This window comes from Bubalus bubalis, chromosome 16 (assembly GCF_019923935.1).
Source record: "Bubalus bubalis isolate 160015118507 breed Murrah chromosome 16, NDDB_SH_1, whole genome shotgun sequence".
Taxonomy (NCBI): Eukaryota; Metazoa; Chordata; class Mammalia; order Artiodactyla; family Bovidae; genus Bubalus; species Bubalus bubalis.
In genome coordinates, this window is record NC_059172.1 from 36,090,271 (window position 1) to 36,112,011 (window position 21,741).

The following is a 21,741-nucleotide window of genomic DNA, read 5'->3' on the forward strand; positions in this document are numbered from 1 at the left end:
AAGAGTCTTCACCAACACCACAGTTCAGAGGCATCAATTCTTTGGCACTCAGCTTTCTTTATAGCTCAACTCTCAAATCCATACATGACTACTGGAAAAAACAGCTTTGACTAGATGGACCTTTGTTAGTAAAGTAATGTCTCTGCTTTTTAACATGCTGTCTAAGTTGGTCATAGCTTTTCTTCCTAGGAACAAGCGTCTTTTAATTTCATGACTGCAGTCACCATCTGAAGTGATTTTGGAGCCTCCCCAAAATAAAGTCTCTCACTTTCCATTATTTATCTATCTATTTGTCATGAAGTAATAGGACCTGGTGCCATGATTTACTTTTCTGAATGTTGAGTTTAAGCCAACTTTTTCACTCTCTTTGACTTTCATCAAGAGGCTCTTTAGTTCTTTGCTTTCTGCCATAAGGGTGGTGTCATCTGCATATCTGAGGTTACTGATGTTTCTCACAGCAATCTTGATTCCAGCCTGTGCTTCATCCAGCCTGGCATTTTGCATGATGTACTCTGCATATAAGTTAAATAAGCAGGGTGAAAAAAATTACAGCCTTGACATAGTCCTTTCCCTATTTGGAACCAGTCTGTTGTTCCATGTCAAGTTCTAACTGTTGCTTCTTGACTTGCATACAGATTTCTCGGGAGAGAGGTCAGATGGTCTGGTATTCCTATTCCTTGAAGAATTTTCCACAGTTTGTTGTGATCCACACAGTCAAAGGCTTTGAGTCAATAAAGCAGAAGTAGATTTTTTTCCGGAACTCTCTTGGCAATTTGATCTCTGGTTTCTTCGTCTTTTTTAAATCCATCTTGAATATCTGGAAGTTCACAGTTCATGTATTGTTGAGCCTGGTTTGGAGAATTGTGAGCATTACTTTGCTAGCATGTGAGATGAGTGCAATTGTGCGGTATTTTAGCATTCTTTGGCATTGCTTTTTGAAAAGTTGTTGCTGAACCACAAAAACGCCAGGATTCTTGGTCTCCAAAAGAGAAAAATTCAATCCAGGGGGCCAGAGATGAGGCTTGATTGCTCAGAGTTTTTGTGTATTAAAGTTTTACTAAGATATAAAAGAAATAGAGAAAGCTTCTGACAGGGACATCAGAAGGGGGCAGAAAGAATGCATCCTCACTAGTGTTAGCAATGGAGTTATATGCTTTTTAATGTTATTACAATGAATCAAAAGAATGTCTGGAGATTGTAAAGACCTTACTAGATTCACTCCCATAATTTACATTTTAAGATAACAGGATTAGCCAGAAGGTTTTTTCCAGAAACTGTTTTCCACAGGATACATTCAGTCAGTTCAGTTCAGTCGCTCAGTTGTGTCCAACCCCATGAATCGCAGCAGGCCAGGCCTCCCTGTCTATCACCAGCTCCCGGAGTTCACTCACACTCATGTTCATCGAGTTGGTGATGCCATCCAGCCATCTCATCCTCTGTCGTCCCCTTCTCCTCCTGCCTCCAATCAGTCCCAGCATCAGAGGCTTTTTCAATGAGTCAACACTTCGCATGAGGGGGCCAAAGTACTGGAGTTTCCGCTTCAGCATCAGTCCTTCCAATGAACACCCAGGGATGATCTCCTTTAGGGTGGACTGGTTGGACCTCCTTGCAGTCCAAGGGACTGTCAAGGGTCTTCTCCAACACCACAGTTCAAAAGCATCGTTTCTTTGGTACTCAGCTTTCTTCACAGTCCAACTCTCACATCCATACATGACCACTGGAAAAACCACAGCCTTGACTAGACGGACCTTTGTTGGCAAAATAAAGTCTCTGCTTTTTAATATGCTGTCTAGGTTGGTGATAACTTTCCTTCCAATGAGCAAACGTCTTTTAATTTCATGGGTGCAATCACTATCTGCAGTGATTTTGGAGCCCCCCAAAATAAAGTCTGACACTATTTCACTGTTTCCCCATCTATTTCCCATGAAGTGATGGGACCAGATGCCATGATCTTCGTTTTCTGAATGTTGAGCTTTAAGCCAACTTTTTCACTCTCCTCTTTCACTTTCATCAAAGGCCTTTTAGTTCCTCTTCACTTTCTGCCATAAGGGTGATGTCATCTGCACATCTGAGGTTACTGATATTTCTCTCAGCTATCTTGATTCCAGCTTGTGCTTCTTCCAGCCCAGCGTTTCTCATGATGTACTGTGCATATAGGCTAAATAAGCAGGGTGACAATATACAGCCTTGACATATTTATTTTCCTATTTGGAACCAGTGTGTTGTTCCATGTCCAGTTCTAACTGTTTCTTCATGACCTGCATACAGGTTTCTCACGAGGCAGGTCAGGTGGTCTGGTATTCCCATCTCTTGCAGAATTTTCCACAGTTTATTGTGATCCACACAGTCAAAGGCTTTGGCATATCCAATAAAGCAGAAATAGATGTTTTCTGGCATTCTCTTGCTTTTTTGATCATCCAGCGGATGTTGGCAATTTGATCTCTAGTTCCTCTGACTTTTCTAAAACCAGCTTGAACATCTGGAAGTTCACGGTTCCCATATTGCTGAAGCCTGGCTTGGAGAATTTTGAGCATTACTTTACTAGTGTGTGAGATGAGTGCAATTGTGCGGTAGTTTGAGCACTCTTTGACATTGTCTTTCTTTGGGATTGGAATGAAAGTGGAACTTTTCCAGTCCTGTGGCCACTGCTGAGTCTTCCAAATTTTCTGGCATATTGTGTGCAGTACTTTCACAGCATCATCTTTCAGGATTTGAAATAGCTCCACTGGAATTCCATCACTTCCACTAGCTTTGTTCGTAGTGATGCTTTCTAAGGCCCACTTGACTTCACATTCCAGGATTTTTGGCTCTACATGAGTGATCACACCATTGTGGTTGTCTGAGTCATGAAGATCTTTTTGGTATAGTTCTGTGTATTTTTGCCACCGCTTCTTAATATCTTCTGCTTCTGTTAGGTCCGTACCACAGGTCACCATCAATGAACATGTCCTAACTTATTCCCAGTATTAGAATATTAACTACTGCCTAAAGCTTTTTGCTTCATATAGTTAAATACTCAGTTTTCCTTCCTTGAATCAAACTGATACATTTTTCTAAAAATTTCTATTGCTTTTCTCTGTAGGTACAGAATATAGTCCCATTTACACAAAATAGGTTCCTTATGAAAGTGAAAATTGAAAATGAAAGTTGCTCAGTCCTGTCTGACTGTCTGTGACCCCATGTACTATACAGTCCATGGAATTCTCCAGGCCAGAAGACTAGAGTAGGTAGCTGTTCTCTTCTCCAGGGGATCTTCCCAACCCAGGGATCAAACCCAGGTCTCCTGCATTGCAGGCCGATTCTTTACCTGCTGAGCCACAAGGGAAGTCCAACTATGCTGCTGCTGCTGCTGCTAAGTCACTTCAGTCATGTCCAACTCTGTGCGACCCCATAGATGGAAGCCCACCAGGCTCCTCCATCCCTGGGATTCTCCAGGCAAGAACACTGGAGTGGGTTGCCCTTTCCTTCTCCAATGAATGAAAGGGAAAAGTGAAAGGGAAGTTGCTCAGTCATGTCCGACTCTTAGCGACCCCATGGACTGCAGCTTACTAGGCTCCACCATCCATGGGATTTTCTAGGCAAGAGTACTGGAGTGGGGTGCCATTGCCTTCTCCGCCAACTATGCTAGATATGGCTAAAATTATCTTATGTCAATATACTGTGGCCATTTGCATTCTTGCTTTTTTATCACTACTGCTTGAAGACTGCATTATTTTTAGAGATAGTCACTATTAGATTTAATTTAAATGTATAGAATAAGCACACATAGATTTAATTATTTTATTATGTATTTATTCTTATTTTAAATTTTATACAATAATATGCATGCCTATGTGCATGCTCAGTCATGTCCAGCTCTTCAAGAACCCATGGACTTGAGCCTGCCAGGTTCCTCTATCCATTCAATTTTCCATGCAAGAATACTGGAGTGGGTTGCTATTTCCTTGTCCAAGGAATCTTCCTGACTCTGGATTAAACTCATGTCTCCTGTGACTCCTGCATAGAAGGTGGATACTTTACCACTGAGCCACTGGGAAGCCCCTATATAGTAATATGACACCCTGCTAAATGGTTTATATATTTTTCCTCATTTATGTTATATACGATTATTTTATTCACCTTATAATTAATAAAACAGGTCTTCAGATCAGATCAGATCAGTTGCTCAGTGGTGTCCGACTCTTTGCGACCCCATGAATCACAGCACGCCAGGCCTCCCTGTCCATCACCAACTCCCGGAGTTCACTCATGTCCATCGAGTCAGTGATGCCATCCAGCCATCTCATCCTCTGTTGTCCCCTTCTCCTCTTGCCCCCAATCCCTCCCAGCATCAGAGTCTTTTCCAATGAGTCAACTCTTCGCATGAGGTGGCCAAAGTACTGGAGTTTCAGCTTTAGCATCATTCCTTCCAAAGAAATCCCAGGGCTGATCTCCTTCAGAATGGACTGGTTGGATCTCCTTGCAGTCCAAGGGACTCTCAAGTGTCTTCTCCAACACCACAGTTCAAAAGCATCAAACAGGTCTTAGAGAGGTACAATAATTTGTCTAAGGCCATTAATCTACCTATGAGACATAGAGAAAATGAATCATGTGGTTTTTGAGACATACAGGCTTCCCCAGTGACTCAGACAGTAAAGAATCTGCCTGCAATGTAGCAGACCTGGGTTCGACCCCTGGGTAGGAAAGATCCTCTGGAGGAGGAAATGGCTACCCATTTCAATGTTCTTGCCTGGAAAATTCCAAGGACAGAGGAACCTGGTAGGTTACAGTTCATGGAGCTGCAAAGAGTTGGACATGACTGAGTAACTAACATTTTCTCTTTCACCTTTCTCACACATATCATCCAGACAGGGCATTTCTAAGACATCTCTGGACACATACCCTTATCAACACATACATTCCATTTCTCCTTGGTTGTTCTATAATATTTTCTATCTCCATGGGCATCTCCTGATTTGCTTTTAACATCTAGCATATCTATTGAGAATACAAATAGAAAATGGAATGAAAATTATCTCAAATATCCTGAATGAATAGAATTATATCTTACCTTCTTTGAGATTATTTTTTTACCAATATGATATTAGAATCTGGGAAGCATCCTTAGACTTCCCTTTTTTGCTTTGTAAGCCCTGTCTTATAAAGCCTAGAGGACCCTTGGAGTTGACTACAAGCAAGCTCTGCCTGATAAATAACACCATACTTCATGGGAAATCTTAGGGGTTGACTCAAGGGAGATGAATCTAACACCTTATAACACAGGCTTAGACTAAGGAAATTAAGTATGATTAGATCTTGGAGACCATATTAAAACCCAATAGCCATTCATCAACTCTTGCTCTTGACTCATCTGCCAAGATGTTTCAGGATAAATTAACTAGGTATTTAGAATATCAAGTTCTGAAAAAGATCAAACTATCAATTTTGTATATTAATTTTCTTCTAACATGAAAGTATACTTCTCTATTAATATGTTTACTGCTCATTTGTAATTCCTCTTTTTGAAGTATCTATTGAATCCTTTTGTTCATTTTCTATTGGATTACCTGTCTTTCTCTAATTGATTTGCCAAAATATTTAAATAAATACAGGCTAAGCCCTTTGTTGGTGATGTATAGCATATATCTTCTCCCACTTTACTGCTTGCCTCTTTAGTTTCTTACTCAATCCTATTTATTTGGTTGGTGGAGTTAGTCATGTTATGCCGTGTAGATTTATAGTATACTTACTTGTAGGCAGATACAGGGGATACTCTTTGGAACAAATATGAGTAAAATATAGGTCAGCAATCAAATGTAGCCAGCCTGTCTTTGCTGTATAAATCATATCTACTTTCTCAAATATCATAATCTTATGACATAATTAGAAATGTGGAAATTAGAGAGAAATGAATTCTCAGTGACTATATACTTCTTGTTTAAAATCCTTGCAAGCCTTCAAACCCCACTAATACACAATCACACTAAATTCTCACACTTTTGTCAATAAAGAAGTGCTTTACTAAAGTGTCTCTTAAACTTTAATGTGAAGATCAATCACCAGAAGATTTTGTTAAAATGAATATTTTGATTCAATATATTTTGAGTGGATCATAAGTTCCTGTATATTTAATAAACTCCTAGGTGATGCTTTCATTGGTGGTCCAAGGACCACACTTTGAGAAATGTAACTTTATTCTCCTAACACATGATTTTGGTAGATGGAAGAAACTCTGTCCATCATGTTGGATGTGCTTCTGAGTGATTAATTTTGTCTAAAGATAATCAAGTAAATGTGATTGATGAAAATTGTCTATCTTCAATTAGGTTGACTAGCATTTCTATTGTATCAAAATCAATAGGCCAGTCTTACATTTTAAAATGTATTATTATTTTCCTTTTGAATTACACTACATTTATTCATTCTTCTATTTATCTATCCTTTTTTTTTTTTAAATCCTGGATTATTTTCAGGGATTCTTGTATGTCTGTTCTACCTTCCATTTTGATTATTTTCTCATTAATCTTAGTGTTCTAAGACCTGAATCCAAATTGAATATAGATGATGATATGGGATATCTTGTCCTGTTAATCAGTTTTGAAGGGATGCTAAAATATTTTGTCACTGATTTTTAGATTTACTATTTATTTTGAGAGAGTGATTCATTTTAACAGTGAATCAGCTATCTTCTACTTCTTACCTTTTAAGAATCTTCTAAAATCATGCTATTGCATTTTATTGATTTTTTAAAACTTTTGTTGCAACAATATCTTTTTAGTTTATTCATATTGTAAAATATTTACCTGTATATTTTTTAAAATTCTGATAATGATCTAAGAAAATTGAAAGGAGAAAGAATTCAGGCCTGTATGTTTCAGAAGCTCTCACACTGGGAAAGCTCATGCACAGACACATAGAAGCACGTATACAGATACATTACACGTGTTTGATATATGGTATGTGTAGGATTTCAAATTACTAAGAAATAGTAATGCATTCAATTATTATGTTTTGATTGTTTCAGTCTACCTATATCCAACGTTTGTGGCTGGACTGGCTCTTGTGGTTCTTATTATGAATGCAAGATGTCCTCAGCAATAGGAAACTTTGGAAAAAAATAAAAGTTTTAATATTTACAAGCCCTAGGAATTGTATAGTATACCTGGGGCCACATAGTGAGGGCACTGGGGAGGGGGGAGGAGAGAGAGACACAGATCTGGAGTTCTGCTTTTATTGGGATTGGGGATTGGACAACAAGTTTACAGACTCACTTTTTAATGGTGAATTTAAACAGAGAGAGCAGAAATTAAATTGCTGGAAAAGGAAAAACAAAACAAGGACTCAAAATGAACAGCTATGGAAATCAACCAAGATCTCTAAAACAGAGGAGCCAGATGGGGGTAGGGAGATGGTAGGGGTTTGGCTTGGCTCTTTTTCTAGTTATGTGGCAAATGTGCTCTTCAAAGAAGGGACATCCTTCTTTGAAAATGTCTCTTGGCAATCAAAGGTCAAAGTCAGGCACTGGCATTACATAAAGAAAACGAACTGTCAGAGCTTACTCTACAGTTAAATTAACTGGGTTGATTGTACTCAGTTAAAATGTGTTACACAAGACCTTCTCATGGGGTCAATCATTTTTTCATACATGTAGTAAAGTGGCTAAAGTAGGCATTTAACAAAGAGCATCTAAAGAAACTAATGCCACAAAATTAAATATGTGGCATTAAATACTCATGCTTTAAATGGGCACCCACCCTGCTTATTTAACTTATATGCAGAGTACATCATGAGAAATGCTGGGCTGGAAGAAGCACAAGCTGGAATCAAGACTGCTGGGAGAAATATCAATTACCTCAGATATGCAGATGACACCACCCTTATGGCAGAAAGTGAAGAGGAACTAAAAAGCCTTTGATGAAAGTGAAAGAGGAGAGTGAAAAAGTTGGCTTAAAGCTCAACAATTCAGAAAACTAAGATCATGGCATCTGGTCCCATCACTTCATGGGAAACAGATGGGGAAACAGTGGAAGACTTTATTTTTTGGGCTCCAAAATCACTGCAGATGGTGACTACAGCCATGAAATTAAAAGATGCTTACTCCTTGGAAGAAAAGTTATGACCAACCTAGATAGCATATTGAAAAGCAGAGACATTACATTGCCTACAAAGGTCCGTCTAGTCAAGGCTATGGTTTTTCCTGTGGTCATGTATGGATGTGAGAGTTGGACTATGAAGAAAGCTGAGCGCTGAAGATTTGATGTTTTTGAACTGTGGTATTGGAGAAGACTGTTGAGAGTCCCTTGGACTGCAAAGAGATCCAACCAGTCCATTCTGAAGGAGATCAGCTGTGGGTGTTCTTTGGAAAGAATGATGCTAAAGCTGATACTCCAGTACTTTGGCACCTCATGCGAAGAGTTGACTCACTGGAAAAGACTCTGATGCTGGGAGGGATTGGAGGCAAGAGGAAAAGGGGACGACAGAGGATGAGATGGCTGGATGGCATCACCGACTCTATGGACGTGAGTTTGAGTGAATTCCGGGAGTTGGTGATGGACAGGGAGGCCTGACGTTCTGCAATTCATGGGGTCACAAAGAGTCGGACACGACTGAGTGAGTGAACTGAACTCAACTGAGAGAGGATAAAGAACATGTATCAACTTGCAGTACGTACTTTATTTCTTAAATCTATTCCCAAAGAAGTAATAGTTTATATTTAAAATAAAAATTATATCATTAAATTGATCTTTTTAAAAAGATCACTGTTATCTTGCATAGAGAAACAGTAAGTAGCAAAAAGTAGACATTTAAAAACTAAAAAGGTTACTGGGGTATTTCACTAAAGAAGTGCTGGTGACATACTAGGATGATTAAAAGAGATAGTGAGGAGATGTAATTAAGATACAGGTTGTGTTTAGAATCAAAAGAACATAGAATGGATAAACTGAATGTGAAGATGAGGAATTCAGTTTTGTTACAAGTATAGGAGCTTCCATTTGTCTGTCTCGATTGGAATTTGGTTCTTTTACAAAAGATGACATCATGAGGCATCATTTTCTTTTTTGTTAATTTTGATGGAGACCCCCCTCAAAATACACAGCATTTCCTAATTTATGCCCATGGACAGTAATCAATTTGAATGAAATAAATTTGGTGATAATAACAAAAACATATTGATGATTATTTTTGACAAATATTAGGTTTTCTCAAACACATCTTTAACCTTTTATGCAAGACATTCCACCATATATTGCCTACAGCCATGAAATTAAAGATGCTTACTCCTTGGAAGGAAAGTTATGACCAACCTAGATAGCATATTGAAAAACAGAGACATTACTTTGCCAACAAAGGTTCGTCTAGTCAAGGCTATGGTTTTTCCTGTGGTCATGTATGGATGTGAGAGTTGGACTGTGAAGAAGGCTGAGCGCCAAAGAATTGATGCTTTTGAACTGTGGTGTTGGAGAAGACTCTTGAGAGTCCCTTGGACTGCAAGGAGATCCAACCAGTCCATTCTAAAGAAGATCAGTCCTGTGTGTTCTTTGGAAGGACTGATGCTGAGGCTGAAACTCCAATACTTTGGCTACTTCATGTGAAGAGTTGACTCATTGGAAAAGACCCTGATGCTGGGAGGGATTGGGGGCAGGAGGAGAAGGGGACAACAGAGGATGAGATGGCTGGATGGCATCACTGACTCGATGGACATGAGTTTGGATAAACCTTGGGAGTTGGTGATGGACATGGAGGCCTGGTGTGCTGCAATTCATGGGGTCACAAAGAGTCAGACACAACTGAGTGACTGAACTGAACTGAACTGATGAATGTAATTTCCCAACAAAAGTCCATCTAGTGAAGAATATGGTTTTTCCAGTAGTCATGTATGGATGTGAGTGTTGGACTATAAAGAAAGCTGAGTGCTGAAGAGTTAATGGTTTTGGATTGTGGCATTGAAGACTCTTGAGAGTCCCATGGACTGCAAGGAAATCCAACCAGTCCATCCTAAAGGAAATCAGTCCAGAATGTTCATTGGCAAGACTGATGTTGAAGCTGAAACTCCAATACTTTGGCCACCTGATACGAAGAGCTGACTCATTTGAAAAAACCTGGATGTTGGGAAAGAATGAAGGGGACGACAGAGGAAGAGATGGTTGGATGGCATCACCAACTCGATGGATATGAGTTTAAGTAAACTCTGGGAGTTGGTGTTGGACAGGGAGGCCTGGCGTGCTGCAGTCCATGGGGTTGCAAAGAGTCGGACACAACTGAGCAACTGAACTGAACTGAACTGAACTGATGAATGTAATAATACATAATGTATTTTGTGGCTAACTTATTTTATTTAGCATACTGATATGTAATGCTTCAGTACTTCAGTCCTTTTTATTGCTGATTGATTTTTTCATTTTATGGTATTGTGTAAATGGATTAAAGATAGAACCTGTTTATTGACCTGTATACTGTTTACTTCTTTATAGCAAGTATGACTTTAATCTCAAGTTCACTGGCACCAAATTGAAATTCTTCACATGCATTCCCTTTCAATATCCCATATAAACATAATTATAACCACACAGAGACTGCCTGATTAGTATACTCACAAAGCTGACCCAACTTCTATTAGCTATAGATAAGACAAATCCAGAAGCTTTAAAAAATTCCAAATCACTGTTGCCCTTGAGGAGTCTCTGACCCAGTGACTACCTTCCATGAGAGTGAAAGATATTATCAGGAAACATAGTAGTGGAGCTTAGTCGCTCAGTTGTGTCTGACTCTTTGTGACCCCATAGACTTTAGCCCTCCAGGCTCCTCTGTCCATGGAGTTCTCCAGGCAGGAATACTGGAGTGGGTTGCCATTCCCTTCCAGGGGGTCTTCGTGACCCAGGGATCAAATCTAAGTCTTCTGTGTTGGCAGGCAGATTCTTTACCATCTGACCCACAGGGCAAGTCCCAAGAAACATACGTCCCTGCTTAATTACCCATTTGTCTCAGGAGTTTCCTTGTTCTTTTCCCCTTGGAGTGGTGGCACTGACCACTACCCCTGGGAAGTCCCGCTGTGTGGTACTTCCCTTACTATACAAGCTGTCCCAGTGCTGCCCAAGAAATCTAAAGTTGTGTTACTACCATTTTATGGTTAAGCCTTTTCCTGATCCTCAAATTCAGTACAATGTATATCGTACATTTTGTTTATCATTCAGATGGCTGATAACCATTTGATTTAATTCCACATTCTATTATAATGCAAAAACTGATTCATTGGAAAGGAGCCTGATACTGGAAAGGATTGAGGGCAGAAGGAGAAGGGGATGACAGAGGATTGGTTTGTTGGATGGCATCACTGACTCGATGGACAAGAGTTTGAGTGGGCTCCAGTGACTGGTGATTGTGTCCATGGGGCCACAGGGAGTTGGACACGACTGAGCAACTGAACTGAACTGAGAGACTGAACTGAACTGAATGATTATATAATAATAATGTATCCTGCTTGAGGACATGTTTCTCCTTTTTAAGAACCTTCTGAATAATACTGTCATCTTAAAGTGTATGTTGTGGGAGTGGGTCTGGTAAGATCTTTCTATTGTTAGTTCTAATCCCATTATCTTAAAATGTATATTGTGTTAGTGAGTCTGGTAAGACTTTTACAACCTGAGACATTCTTTTCATTTAATGTAATAACCAATTGAAAAAATATATAGCTCCCTTGCTAAGACTAGCAAGGTGGACACTCTCTGTCCCCCTTCTGATGTCTATATCAAAAGGTTTCTTTCTCTTCTTTTACTCTAATAAAACTCTGCTACACAAAAGCTCTTGAGTGATCAAGCCTGGTCCCTAGTCCCAAAGCTAAATCTTCTTCAGAGATCACAAATCCAACATCATTCATCATAAGCTATCTGTGACTCTAGCCACAAGATTAAAAGACACTTGTTTCTTGGAAGAAAAGCTATGACCAACCTAGAGAGCATATTAAAAAGCAGAGACAGCACTTTGCTGACAAAGATCTGTAGGGAATACGCTATGCACAGGCCTGTACTATAATTAACAGGGCTTCTCTGAAAAATAAGAATTACTTTCTCATCACCCCCAGGTGAAGGGCTGGGAACAGTAAAAAGTACATCATGGAAAAACATCTTGAAAACAAGATGTTGAAGTACTGATGTGACTGAGGGAAAACCATTAGTGACTGTAACCAGAGCCTTTAGGGAGTTGCTGAGGAAGGGCTAAACAGAGTCATGAAAGGCCTGAAGGTTTGACATTGAGGACTGTGCATTGTATATATCTTTATCCCTGATTTGAAATTGTAAAGAACAGATATTTCTAGAGCTCATTCAAGGAAGTAGATGTTAATAAAAGGCATGCAAGGTTTAGGATCTGGGCTTTTGAATGTTAATGGCATCAGCTCCCTGATCCTCACTTTATTTCTGAGTCTTATTTTTCCTTATTCTTCTGGGCCACCACTCCCTCAGATTGGTTCCTTGTTGGGCTAGTCCCAACAAGATTGATATAGTAAAAGCTCTTGTTTTTCTAGTAGTCATGTACAGATGTGACAGTTGGACCATGAAGAAACTGAGTGCTGAAGAATGGATGCTTTCAAATTGTGGTGCTAGAGAAGACTCTTGAGAGTCCCTTGGACAGCAAGGAAATCAACTCTGAATATTCATTGGAAGGACTGATACTGAAGCTGAAGCTCCAATACTTTGACCACCTGATGTGAAGAGCTGACTCACTGGAAAATACCCTGATGCTGGCAAAGACTGAAGGCAGAAGGAGAAGGGATAGATAGAAGATGAGATAGTTGGATGGCAACACTGACTCAATGGACATGAGTTTCAGCAAATTCCTGGAGATAGTGAAAGACTGGGAAGCCTGACTTGCTGCAGTCCATTGGGTGGCAAAGAGTCAGACATGACTTAGTGATTGAACAACAACAAAAAATAATAATGAAATCTGTCTCTGTTGGGATATTTTAGACCATCAATTTCTGAAACAAAAACCCAAACTATCTTTTTTCATTAAAATTATTTTATTGGCTTTTATAACAAAAGATATATTGGTCAGGTTTTATATAAGAGTTGTTTCTGGGGACCATGTTTGGTTTAATATTTTTCTGCTGAAATTCTCTAATATCGATGCTGTTAGCTCCTTTCTTGGATCCGAGATACCTTTTAGCAGTTCTAGTTTATATTCACAGAGAAAGAAATATGCTTTTAAGCAAGTGTCTTAAGATTAACTTTGATTGTGTGTAAAGACTTGATTGGACAAAAAATATTTCATTGTATATGTACAGGGAAGTGTCACTCGAGTGTATGTTCCTCGGTTCTTTGTCTCGTCACAACAAAGATTTGGAGCGACGGACATTAAAGCCCTTGGGGCGTCACAGCTCTTGGGTCTTGGACAAACCGTGCTATAGCTCTTAGGCAAATCAGTGTTACAGCTCTGTTTTATTTAGAAGATAGCAGGAGAATCCAAGACTTGAAGAGAAGAGAGTGGAGGAGTGCGTGGGGAGGGAGGGAGAGAGAGTGAGAGAGAAAAAGAGAGAGAGAGAGAGAGTGCATGCACGCGGGAGAGAGAGTCCGAGAGAAAGTGCCTTGGCTCCTCCTTTTATATGTTTTTTCCTCCACCTGGGCCTGCCCTATGCAAATTGGGCTTAGCCAGGAGTGCCGTTTGTTCTGTTTGTTCTGCCTGAAGTCTTCACTCTGGTCCTCGGACCTTCCTTGTCTTTTAGCCACCTCCATTTTGGACTCCTTTTTCCTATTCTACCTACCTAACAGAAGCAAAAATTATGGATTTGCAGGAAATAGCTTTAGTGTTTGTATAAAATGATAAATAAGACTGACAAGGTCAGATGAAAAATATTACTTCTAATTTTTTGAACTCAATGCTTTGTTTTTTAATCTTAAATATTGTCGTATGGAGATATCTAGAAACTTTATTTGTTGTTAAAGAGATCTAATTACTTCAATCTATAAACTAATCTTCTAATAAAAGTCAAATTATATGTATATGATTGACTCTAAAATTAGAAAATATTTAATATCTTTAGAGATTTCAGAAGGAAAATGGGTATAGAATTGGAAGTGATTCCTTAAGCAGTTTTGCATGAATAATACCTATGGACTTGTTCTTGTGAGTTTAAACCCCAAAGAGACATACAGATGGCAGTCAGATGTATGAAAAGATGCCAACATCACTAATCATCAAGGACATGCAAATCAAAACCATAGTGAGATATCACTCACACCCATTAGAAATTCTCTCACCAAAAAGGTTACAAACAAGTATTGACAAGGATGTGGAGAAGAAACCCTCACAGGGTTTGAATTGTAAATTGGTGCAGTCACTATTTAAAACAACATGGAAGATCCTCAAAAACTTAAAACTAGAACTGTCATATGCTCCAGCAATTTCACTTCTGGGTATTTACCTGGAGAAAGCAAAATCACTAATGCAAAAACATACGTGTACCCTAATATCCATTGCAGCATTATTTATCATAGCCAAGATATGGAAGCAATCTAAGTGCCCATCAAAAGATGGATAAAGAGAATGTGGTATACAACTATAAAGGAAAATTACTCAGTCATAAAAAAGACTGGACTCTTGCCATTTTTGACAACAGAGATGGACCTTGAGGGTACTATGCTAAGTTGAACAAATCAGCACAGAAAGACAAGTAACAGATGCTTTCACTTATATGTAGAATTTTTTTAAAATGAAATATTGAACAAACAAAACAGAAACAGATTCATAGATATAGTGAAAAAACAAGTGGTTGCCACATGGAAGTGGCATAAAGGGATGAGTGAAATAGATGAGGGAGATGGTGAGGCAGAAACTTCCAGTTATAAAATAAGTAAGTCACAGAAATATAATCTACAACACTGATGAAAGTGAAAGTATTAGTCACTCAGTTTTGTCCAACTCTTTGCGACCCCACGGACCAAAGTCCACCAGGCTCCTCTGGCCATGGAATTCTCCAGGCAAGAATAATGGAGTGGGTTACCATTTCCTTCTCCAGGGCACCTTCCCGATCCAGAGATCAAACCTGTGTCTCTTGTGTCTCCTACATTGGCAGGAAGATTCTTTACCATTACACCACTTGGAAAGGTTATATAGTCAATATTATTTTAATAACTTTTTATAGAGAAAAATTATAATTAGGCTTATCCTGGTGACCATTTTGCAATATGGAATCATTATGTTGTATACCAGAAATGAATATTATAAATGTTATATTTTAATTAAACAAATTTGTTGCTAAAAATAAAATAATAATGATAATAATAAGATTAACTATAATTGACCACTTACAATGTACAGGATACTGTTCTGAATGTACAATAAAATTTTAATTTATTCCCAAATTTACTCAAGAAGGAAGGCAGTATTTTGAGTCCCTTTTTATTATTAGGGAAACTTAGGCATAGAAATATGTAAGTCACTCAAAGTGACATGGCTAGTATGTGACAGGGCCATGACTTAGACAATAGCACTCTTTAGTAAAATCTAAAGCAAAAGAAAAAAAATCTTTTCATATTTTTTAAAAACATTTTAAATTAAATTAGTTTATTCTCTGTGTAGAATATAGGTAACACGTAGAACTGAGCCATGTATTCACATTCACATGAAGATACAATAATATATATCTTTTCACATATGTATAGATGAACTAACTGTTTTATCTCCACTTTTTAACTTTTATTTACATACACTTCAGTCTTCTTCTATATCCTTTGGAGTTTTTGGCCTCTAGAGTAGAATCTTGAAGTTTGTGAGCAGTCCCTGAGGACTCAGTCCCAGAACAAAGGTGTGGTGTTTTCTTAGAAATATCTCTTGAATACTCAACCTCTAATATAAATATGCCCTCCATGCCCTGTTCAGAATGAGGGGTAAGTACTGTGCCACTTGATGCTGTGCATAAGACCTCTGCACACATGAAAAAGGTGAATCAGTTGCTGATTTCTGGTGAATAGATCTCTCTAGTAAATGGGGAGACACACGGGCAGAACAGGCTGAGAATGGATCATGTTGCCAGACTGCACTAGGTAGGAAAAAATAATATGTCTTTAAATGGTGATAAGCTTATTCTTTGGAGAAGGAAATAGCAACCTACTCCAGTACTCTTGCTTAGAAAATTCCATGGATGGAGGAGCCTGGTGGGGTACAATCCATGGGTTCACAAAGAGTCGGACACAACTGAGTGACTTCACTTTCACTTTCAAGCTTATTCTTTAAAATGCTCAGAAAGACCCAAGGCATAAAATATCATCTTGTCAATCACACTACATAAGATATATTTCTCTGGAAGTAGGAAGGATTCGGAGAAGGCAATGGCACCCCACTCCAGTACTCTTGCCTAGAAAATCCCATGGACGGAGGATCCTGGAAAGCTGCAGTCCATGGGGTCGCTAGGAGTCGGACATGACTGAGCGACTTCACTTTCACTTTTCACTTTCATGCATTGGAGAAGGAAATGGCAACCCACTCCAGTGTTCTTGCCTGGAGAATCCCAGGGACGGGGGAGCCTGGTGGGCTTCTGTCTATGGGGTCGCACTGAGTTGGACCCGACTGAAGTGACTTAGCAGCAGTAGCAGCAGGAAGGATTGAAGCTAGTGGTGATCTACTGTTGAAGGTGGACTCCTAGAGTTGCTACAAAATAAACAAGGACTCTGTAGCATTGGCCTTGGCCATGGCCATCATTTTTCTACTGGACAGTGGCACCCACTGTTGAGTGTGGGATCCTAGAACTGCTTCAAAATAAACAAGGACTCTATAGCCTTGGCCTTGGCCATGGCCATCATTTTTCTACTGGACAGTGGCATTTTAATTGCCCAGTTTGCTTATGTATTTATAGATCACAAACAACAGTCAGTGCACTCGGCAGCACTAGTTCTTTCTCTGTTAGACTGAATTCACAAAAAAGGAAAGTTTGGTTTTTTTTCACCATGGTATGTTTTCTATATCAAAAGAGACCAAATTAAAAATGCAATAAAGTGAAACAATGACAAGGACAAAAAGGAAGGATCTCTATGCCTTATTTTGAATTACAACTGCTGTAACTACAGTGGAGAAAAGATAGTCTCTTCAATAAGTGGTGTTGAGAAAACTGGGCAGCTACATGTAAAAAGAATGAAATCAGAGACTCCCTAACTCCAATACTTTGGCCACCTCATGTGAAGAGTTGACTCATTGGAAAAGACTCTGATGCTGGGAGGGATTGGGGGCAGGAGGAGAAGGGGACGACAAAGGATGAGATGGCTGGATGGTATCACTGACTCGATGGACATGAGTCTGAGTGAACTCCGGGAGTTGGTGATGGACAGGGAGGCCTGGCGTGCTGCGATTCATGGGGTCACAAAGAGTCGGATACGACTGAGCGACTGAACTGAACTGAACACCATATACAAAAATAAAGTCAAAATGGATTCAATACTTAAATGTAAGGCTGGGCACTAAAAAACTCTTAGAGGAAAACAGTCAGAACACTCTTTGTGATAAATCACAGCAAAATCTTTTTTGACCTATCTCCTAGAGTTATGACAAGAAAAACAAAAATAAACAAATGGTACCTAATTAAACTGAAAAGCTTTTGCATAGCAAAGGAAACCATAAACAAAGCAAAAAGACAGGCTGAAGAATGGGAGAAAATATTTGTAAATGAAGCAACTGACATAGGATTAATCTCCAAAATATGTAAACAATTCTTGTAGCTCAATATCAAAACAAAAAACCCAAACAAAAATTAGGCAGAAGTCCTAAATAGATATTTCTCTCTTTTTTTTTTCTTAATATATATATTTATTGAAATATAGTTGACTTACAATGTTTCAGGTGCACAGCAAGGTGATTCAGTTACTCATATACATACACATTATTTTTCAGATTATTTTCCATTATAGGTTATTACAAGATACTGACTATACAGTAAACCTTTGTTGCTTGTTTCATATCTATTTTTTATTTATTATTATTATTATTTTTTACTTTACAATATTGTATTGGTTTTGACATACATCAACATGCATCCGCCACGGGTGTACACGTGTTCCACATCCTGAACTCCCCTCCCACCTCCCTCCCCATACTATCCCTCTGGGTCATCCCAGTGCACCATCCCCAAGCTTCCTGTATCCTGCATCGAACCTGGACTGGCGATTCATTTCTTATATGATAGTATACATGTTTTAATGCCGTTCTCCCAAATCATCCCTCCACTCCCTCTCCCACAGAGTCCAAAAGACTGTTCTATACATCTGTGTCTCTTTTGCTGTCTTGCATACTAAGGCAGACATACAGATGGCCAACAAACACATGGCAAGATGCTCAACATTCTGCTGTATTTTGAAAGCATTTCTCAAGTATCTTTCTCCACACTTTTAGTTAACTGCAGAGGTAGATTCTTCTCTATTGAGACACTTATATCCCAGAGAGCTACCAAAAATACCTCCTCTAGTACCAAAATGATCTTAGGCTTTCAGATTTTTCTATCTACTTCCAGTGTATTGAACTGGTAGGAGGAGTAGCCAAGCAAGTGTTGGCTCAACAGCAATGGTAAAATTAACTCAAGTAAAATTAACAGCTGTTCTGAGAGTACCTGATAAACTATGGACAGAGAAGAGAAGAGTGTAAATAACACTAGAAAACACTCCACTTCTCCAACTGATACTCTGTGCAGTCTGTAACTCATGAACAATGGCTGTCTCTGCTCCTGGCCAGTCATCTCAAGGGGACAGTAATTTGTCTGAGAACATGTAACTGTGTCGTTTATGATCTGATTTGGTGTCTGTGAGAGGCTACTGGGCTTGGGTCAGAATTTTTGCATGTATGTCTCTATGTGAATAATGGGGAATCAGAAGAATTCAGGCTTGAATTGTACAAGCTCCTATACACCTATAATTTATTTTCATTATGAACCCTTGAAGGCATTTTTGAATGCCTCTGTAATGCATTAACTTGTTCTCTTGTGTAGTCTTGATTTTTCTAGAGTCACTTACCAGAGTGGATTTCCCCAAATAGAATCACATCCAACTCTCTTTCAAAGTGAATGGCATGGTCTAATTATTGGCATTCTGCACTGAGCTTGCTATAAGCCTTCACATTTGGAATTAGAGCTCAATCAGCAGGCAGAATAAAAACTGAATATGACTCTGACCTGGTATATTAAATGCTAGGGGGAACGACTCCATACATGTGATTCAGTAACAGGCCTACTTACCTAGTAAACATGACATAAACTCTGTGCTGACACACTGAGCTAGGAATTGATGAAACAGATCATTCTCCCTCTGATCTCTCTCTCTCCCCCTCTCTCTTTTACTTTTTATGTCGACAGGAGCAAGAGAACCAGATTCACTTTCTTCGAGAAGTGACAGGATGACATATCACAATGGGAGCACTTTTCATCCAATCACATTTTTCCTCATTGGAATCCCAGGTCTGGAAGAGGTCCATGGCTGGATCTCCATGCCTTTCTGCTCTGTTTACCTTGTGGCTTTACTGGGCAATGTCACAATTCTATTGGTCATCAAGATGGACCAGACCCTCAGGGAGCCCATGTTCTACTTCCTGGCCATTCTTTCAACAATTGATTTGGCCCTTTCAACAACCTCAGTACCCTGTATGCTGGGTATCTTCTGGTTTAATGCTCATGAGATCAACTTTGGAGCTTGTGTGGCCCAGATGTTCCTGATTCATGCTTTCACTGGCATAGAGGCTGGGGTCCTGGTAGCAATGGCCTTTGACTGTTATGTGGCGATCTGTGCTCCACTCCACTCCACAGCCATCCTGACGTCCTGGGTACTCATGAGCATCACTTTGTACATTATAATTTTTGCAGTCTTGCTTACACTTCCTATGATCTATCTCATCTACTGGCTACCCTTTTGCCAGGCTCATGTAATAATACCTCATTCCTACTGCGAGCACATGGGAATTGCAAAACTGTCCTGTGGAAACATCCGTGTCAATGGTATTTATGGGCTCTTTGTGGTCTCTGTTTTTCTCCTAAACCCAGTCCCTATTGGCATCTCCTATGTTTATATACTCCGGGCTGTTTTCCATCTGCCATCCCAAGATGCACGGCTAAAAGCCCTAAGCACATGTGCCTCCCGCATTGCTGTCCTCTGTGTTTTCTATATCCCCTCACTCTTCTCTTTCCTCAGCCACCGATTTGGACACAACGTACCCCACTATATTCACATTCTTGTTGCCAATCTCTATTTGGTTATCCCACCATCGCTCAACCCCATCATTTATGGTGTGAGGACCAAACAAATACGGGAGTGAGTGCTCCATATGTTATTAAAAAATAAAACACCTACCATATTGTTTTACTAAGGATTTTGATCTCGTTAGGAAAATTTGTGTGTTCTTGTCTTAACAAGTATCTCCTGCTGCCAGATTGCAACACAAGTTGGTTTGTTCCTGACTGCTGACTAATGAATTTTAGAACTTGTGGAAACTCACTGGAAATTTAGTTCAAAGGTTTATGGGCTGTCCTGAAAGGGAATTGTGTGACCCCTATTTGTATGTTATCATACATTGTCCTTGGTAACGTGAAATCGCTTCTTTTCTGGAGATGATTTACTATATTGTGTTTTTATTGTTCTGTAATTAGAGAAATGGGGTGCTAAAACTTTGACCCTGTTTCCTGTGTCCACTCATTCATTCATTCATTCATGTTTTACTCAATTTGTACTCATTTGTGTTTATTGTATGTCTTCAATGATTCTTATCACTGAGGATTAATCAATGACCCCAACTAACAGGAACATCTATTCTTATGGAGCTTGCATCCTGCTGTACCCTTAAAAAAAGCCAGGCTCATAGTTTCAATAAAAATTATTATCAACTCTGTATCCTGAAGTGGAAAGGTCTGCCAAACATGTAACACTCAGTGTAATGAGAAGACAAAACACACATAAAATTTAAATACAATTTCTCACTAATGTCATCTGTGCCATTTAGGTGATTTCTTTGCACTCTAGCTCATAATGTAAATGTGGTCTTGAGGTTTATTACGTATAGCATTGCTGTCTACACGATGCATGCTGGACTTCTTCCTATCACTTTACTGCCTTGTTCTCTCAATCTACACTTGACCCTGAAATATTCCATCCTCAAATCCAAGACCTCTCTTTCTAAACCCATGATCTATCCCTAATGCCTTCACAGACTTTAACTTACAAATTATCATTTGTACTTTAACATACAAATTATACATCTAAGAATAGTCAATTTTTTATATGACCAAGGACTTTTGATTGATTCAATAAGATTTTCCAAGACCAAACAATAAGCTTTTGCATCATCAAACTTGTTACATTACTATTTTCAAAGAATCATTTTCTTTTTCCTTCTCTTAACAAATAAAACTAAAGTAAAAATATAATAAATATCTTTGGTTCTACAACTCACACATTAATGACTTTTAACATTGCACTCATCTCAGAGATAAAGCTTAATAAATATGTATACAGAATTAAACTTGAAATCATCTTTAACACTGTTTCAATACAGCTTCTCTGCTATTTTTCCAGAGGCAAAATTTATCATGTGTTTTTCTGACATCACAGTACATAAATTTTTAGCTCTACAACCAATCACACTATTTTAGTTATTAATTCATTTAGATTAAAATATTTTGTTTTATAACATTGATTTTATTTACCTATCCATTGATTAATAGGTATTCATATTAATTTCCAACTAGAAATATGCTGCATATTGTTTTATTTCTATAAACAGTTTTTAGATCATTTATCCAGGGTT

At 38.8% G+C, this 21,741-nt stretch overlaps 1 protein-coding gene across 1 annotated transcript; it reads left to right on the forward strand.

Annotated features, from left to right (window-relative positions):
- Nucleotides 1-19,301: 19,301 nt before the first annotated feature.
- On the forward strand, nucleotides 19,302-20,256 carry LOC112579465 (olfactory receptor 52J3-like). The gene has a single exon (XM_025265911.3). It carries the CDS (start codon nucleotides 19,345-19,347, stop codon nucleotides 20,254-20,256), a length of 912 nt encoding a protein of 303 aa, XP_025121696.3. The 5' UTR covers nucleotides 19,302-19,344.
- The last annotated feature ends 1,485 nt before the right edge of the window (nucleotides 20,257-21,741 follow it).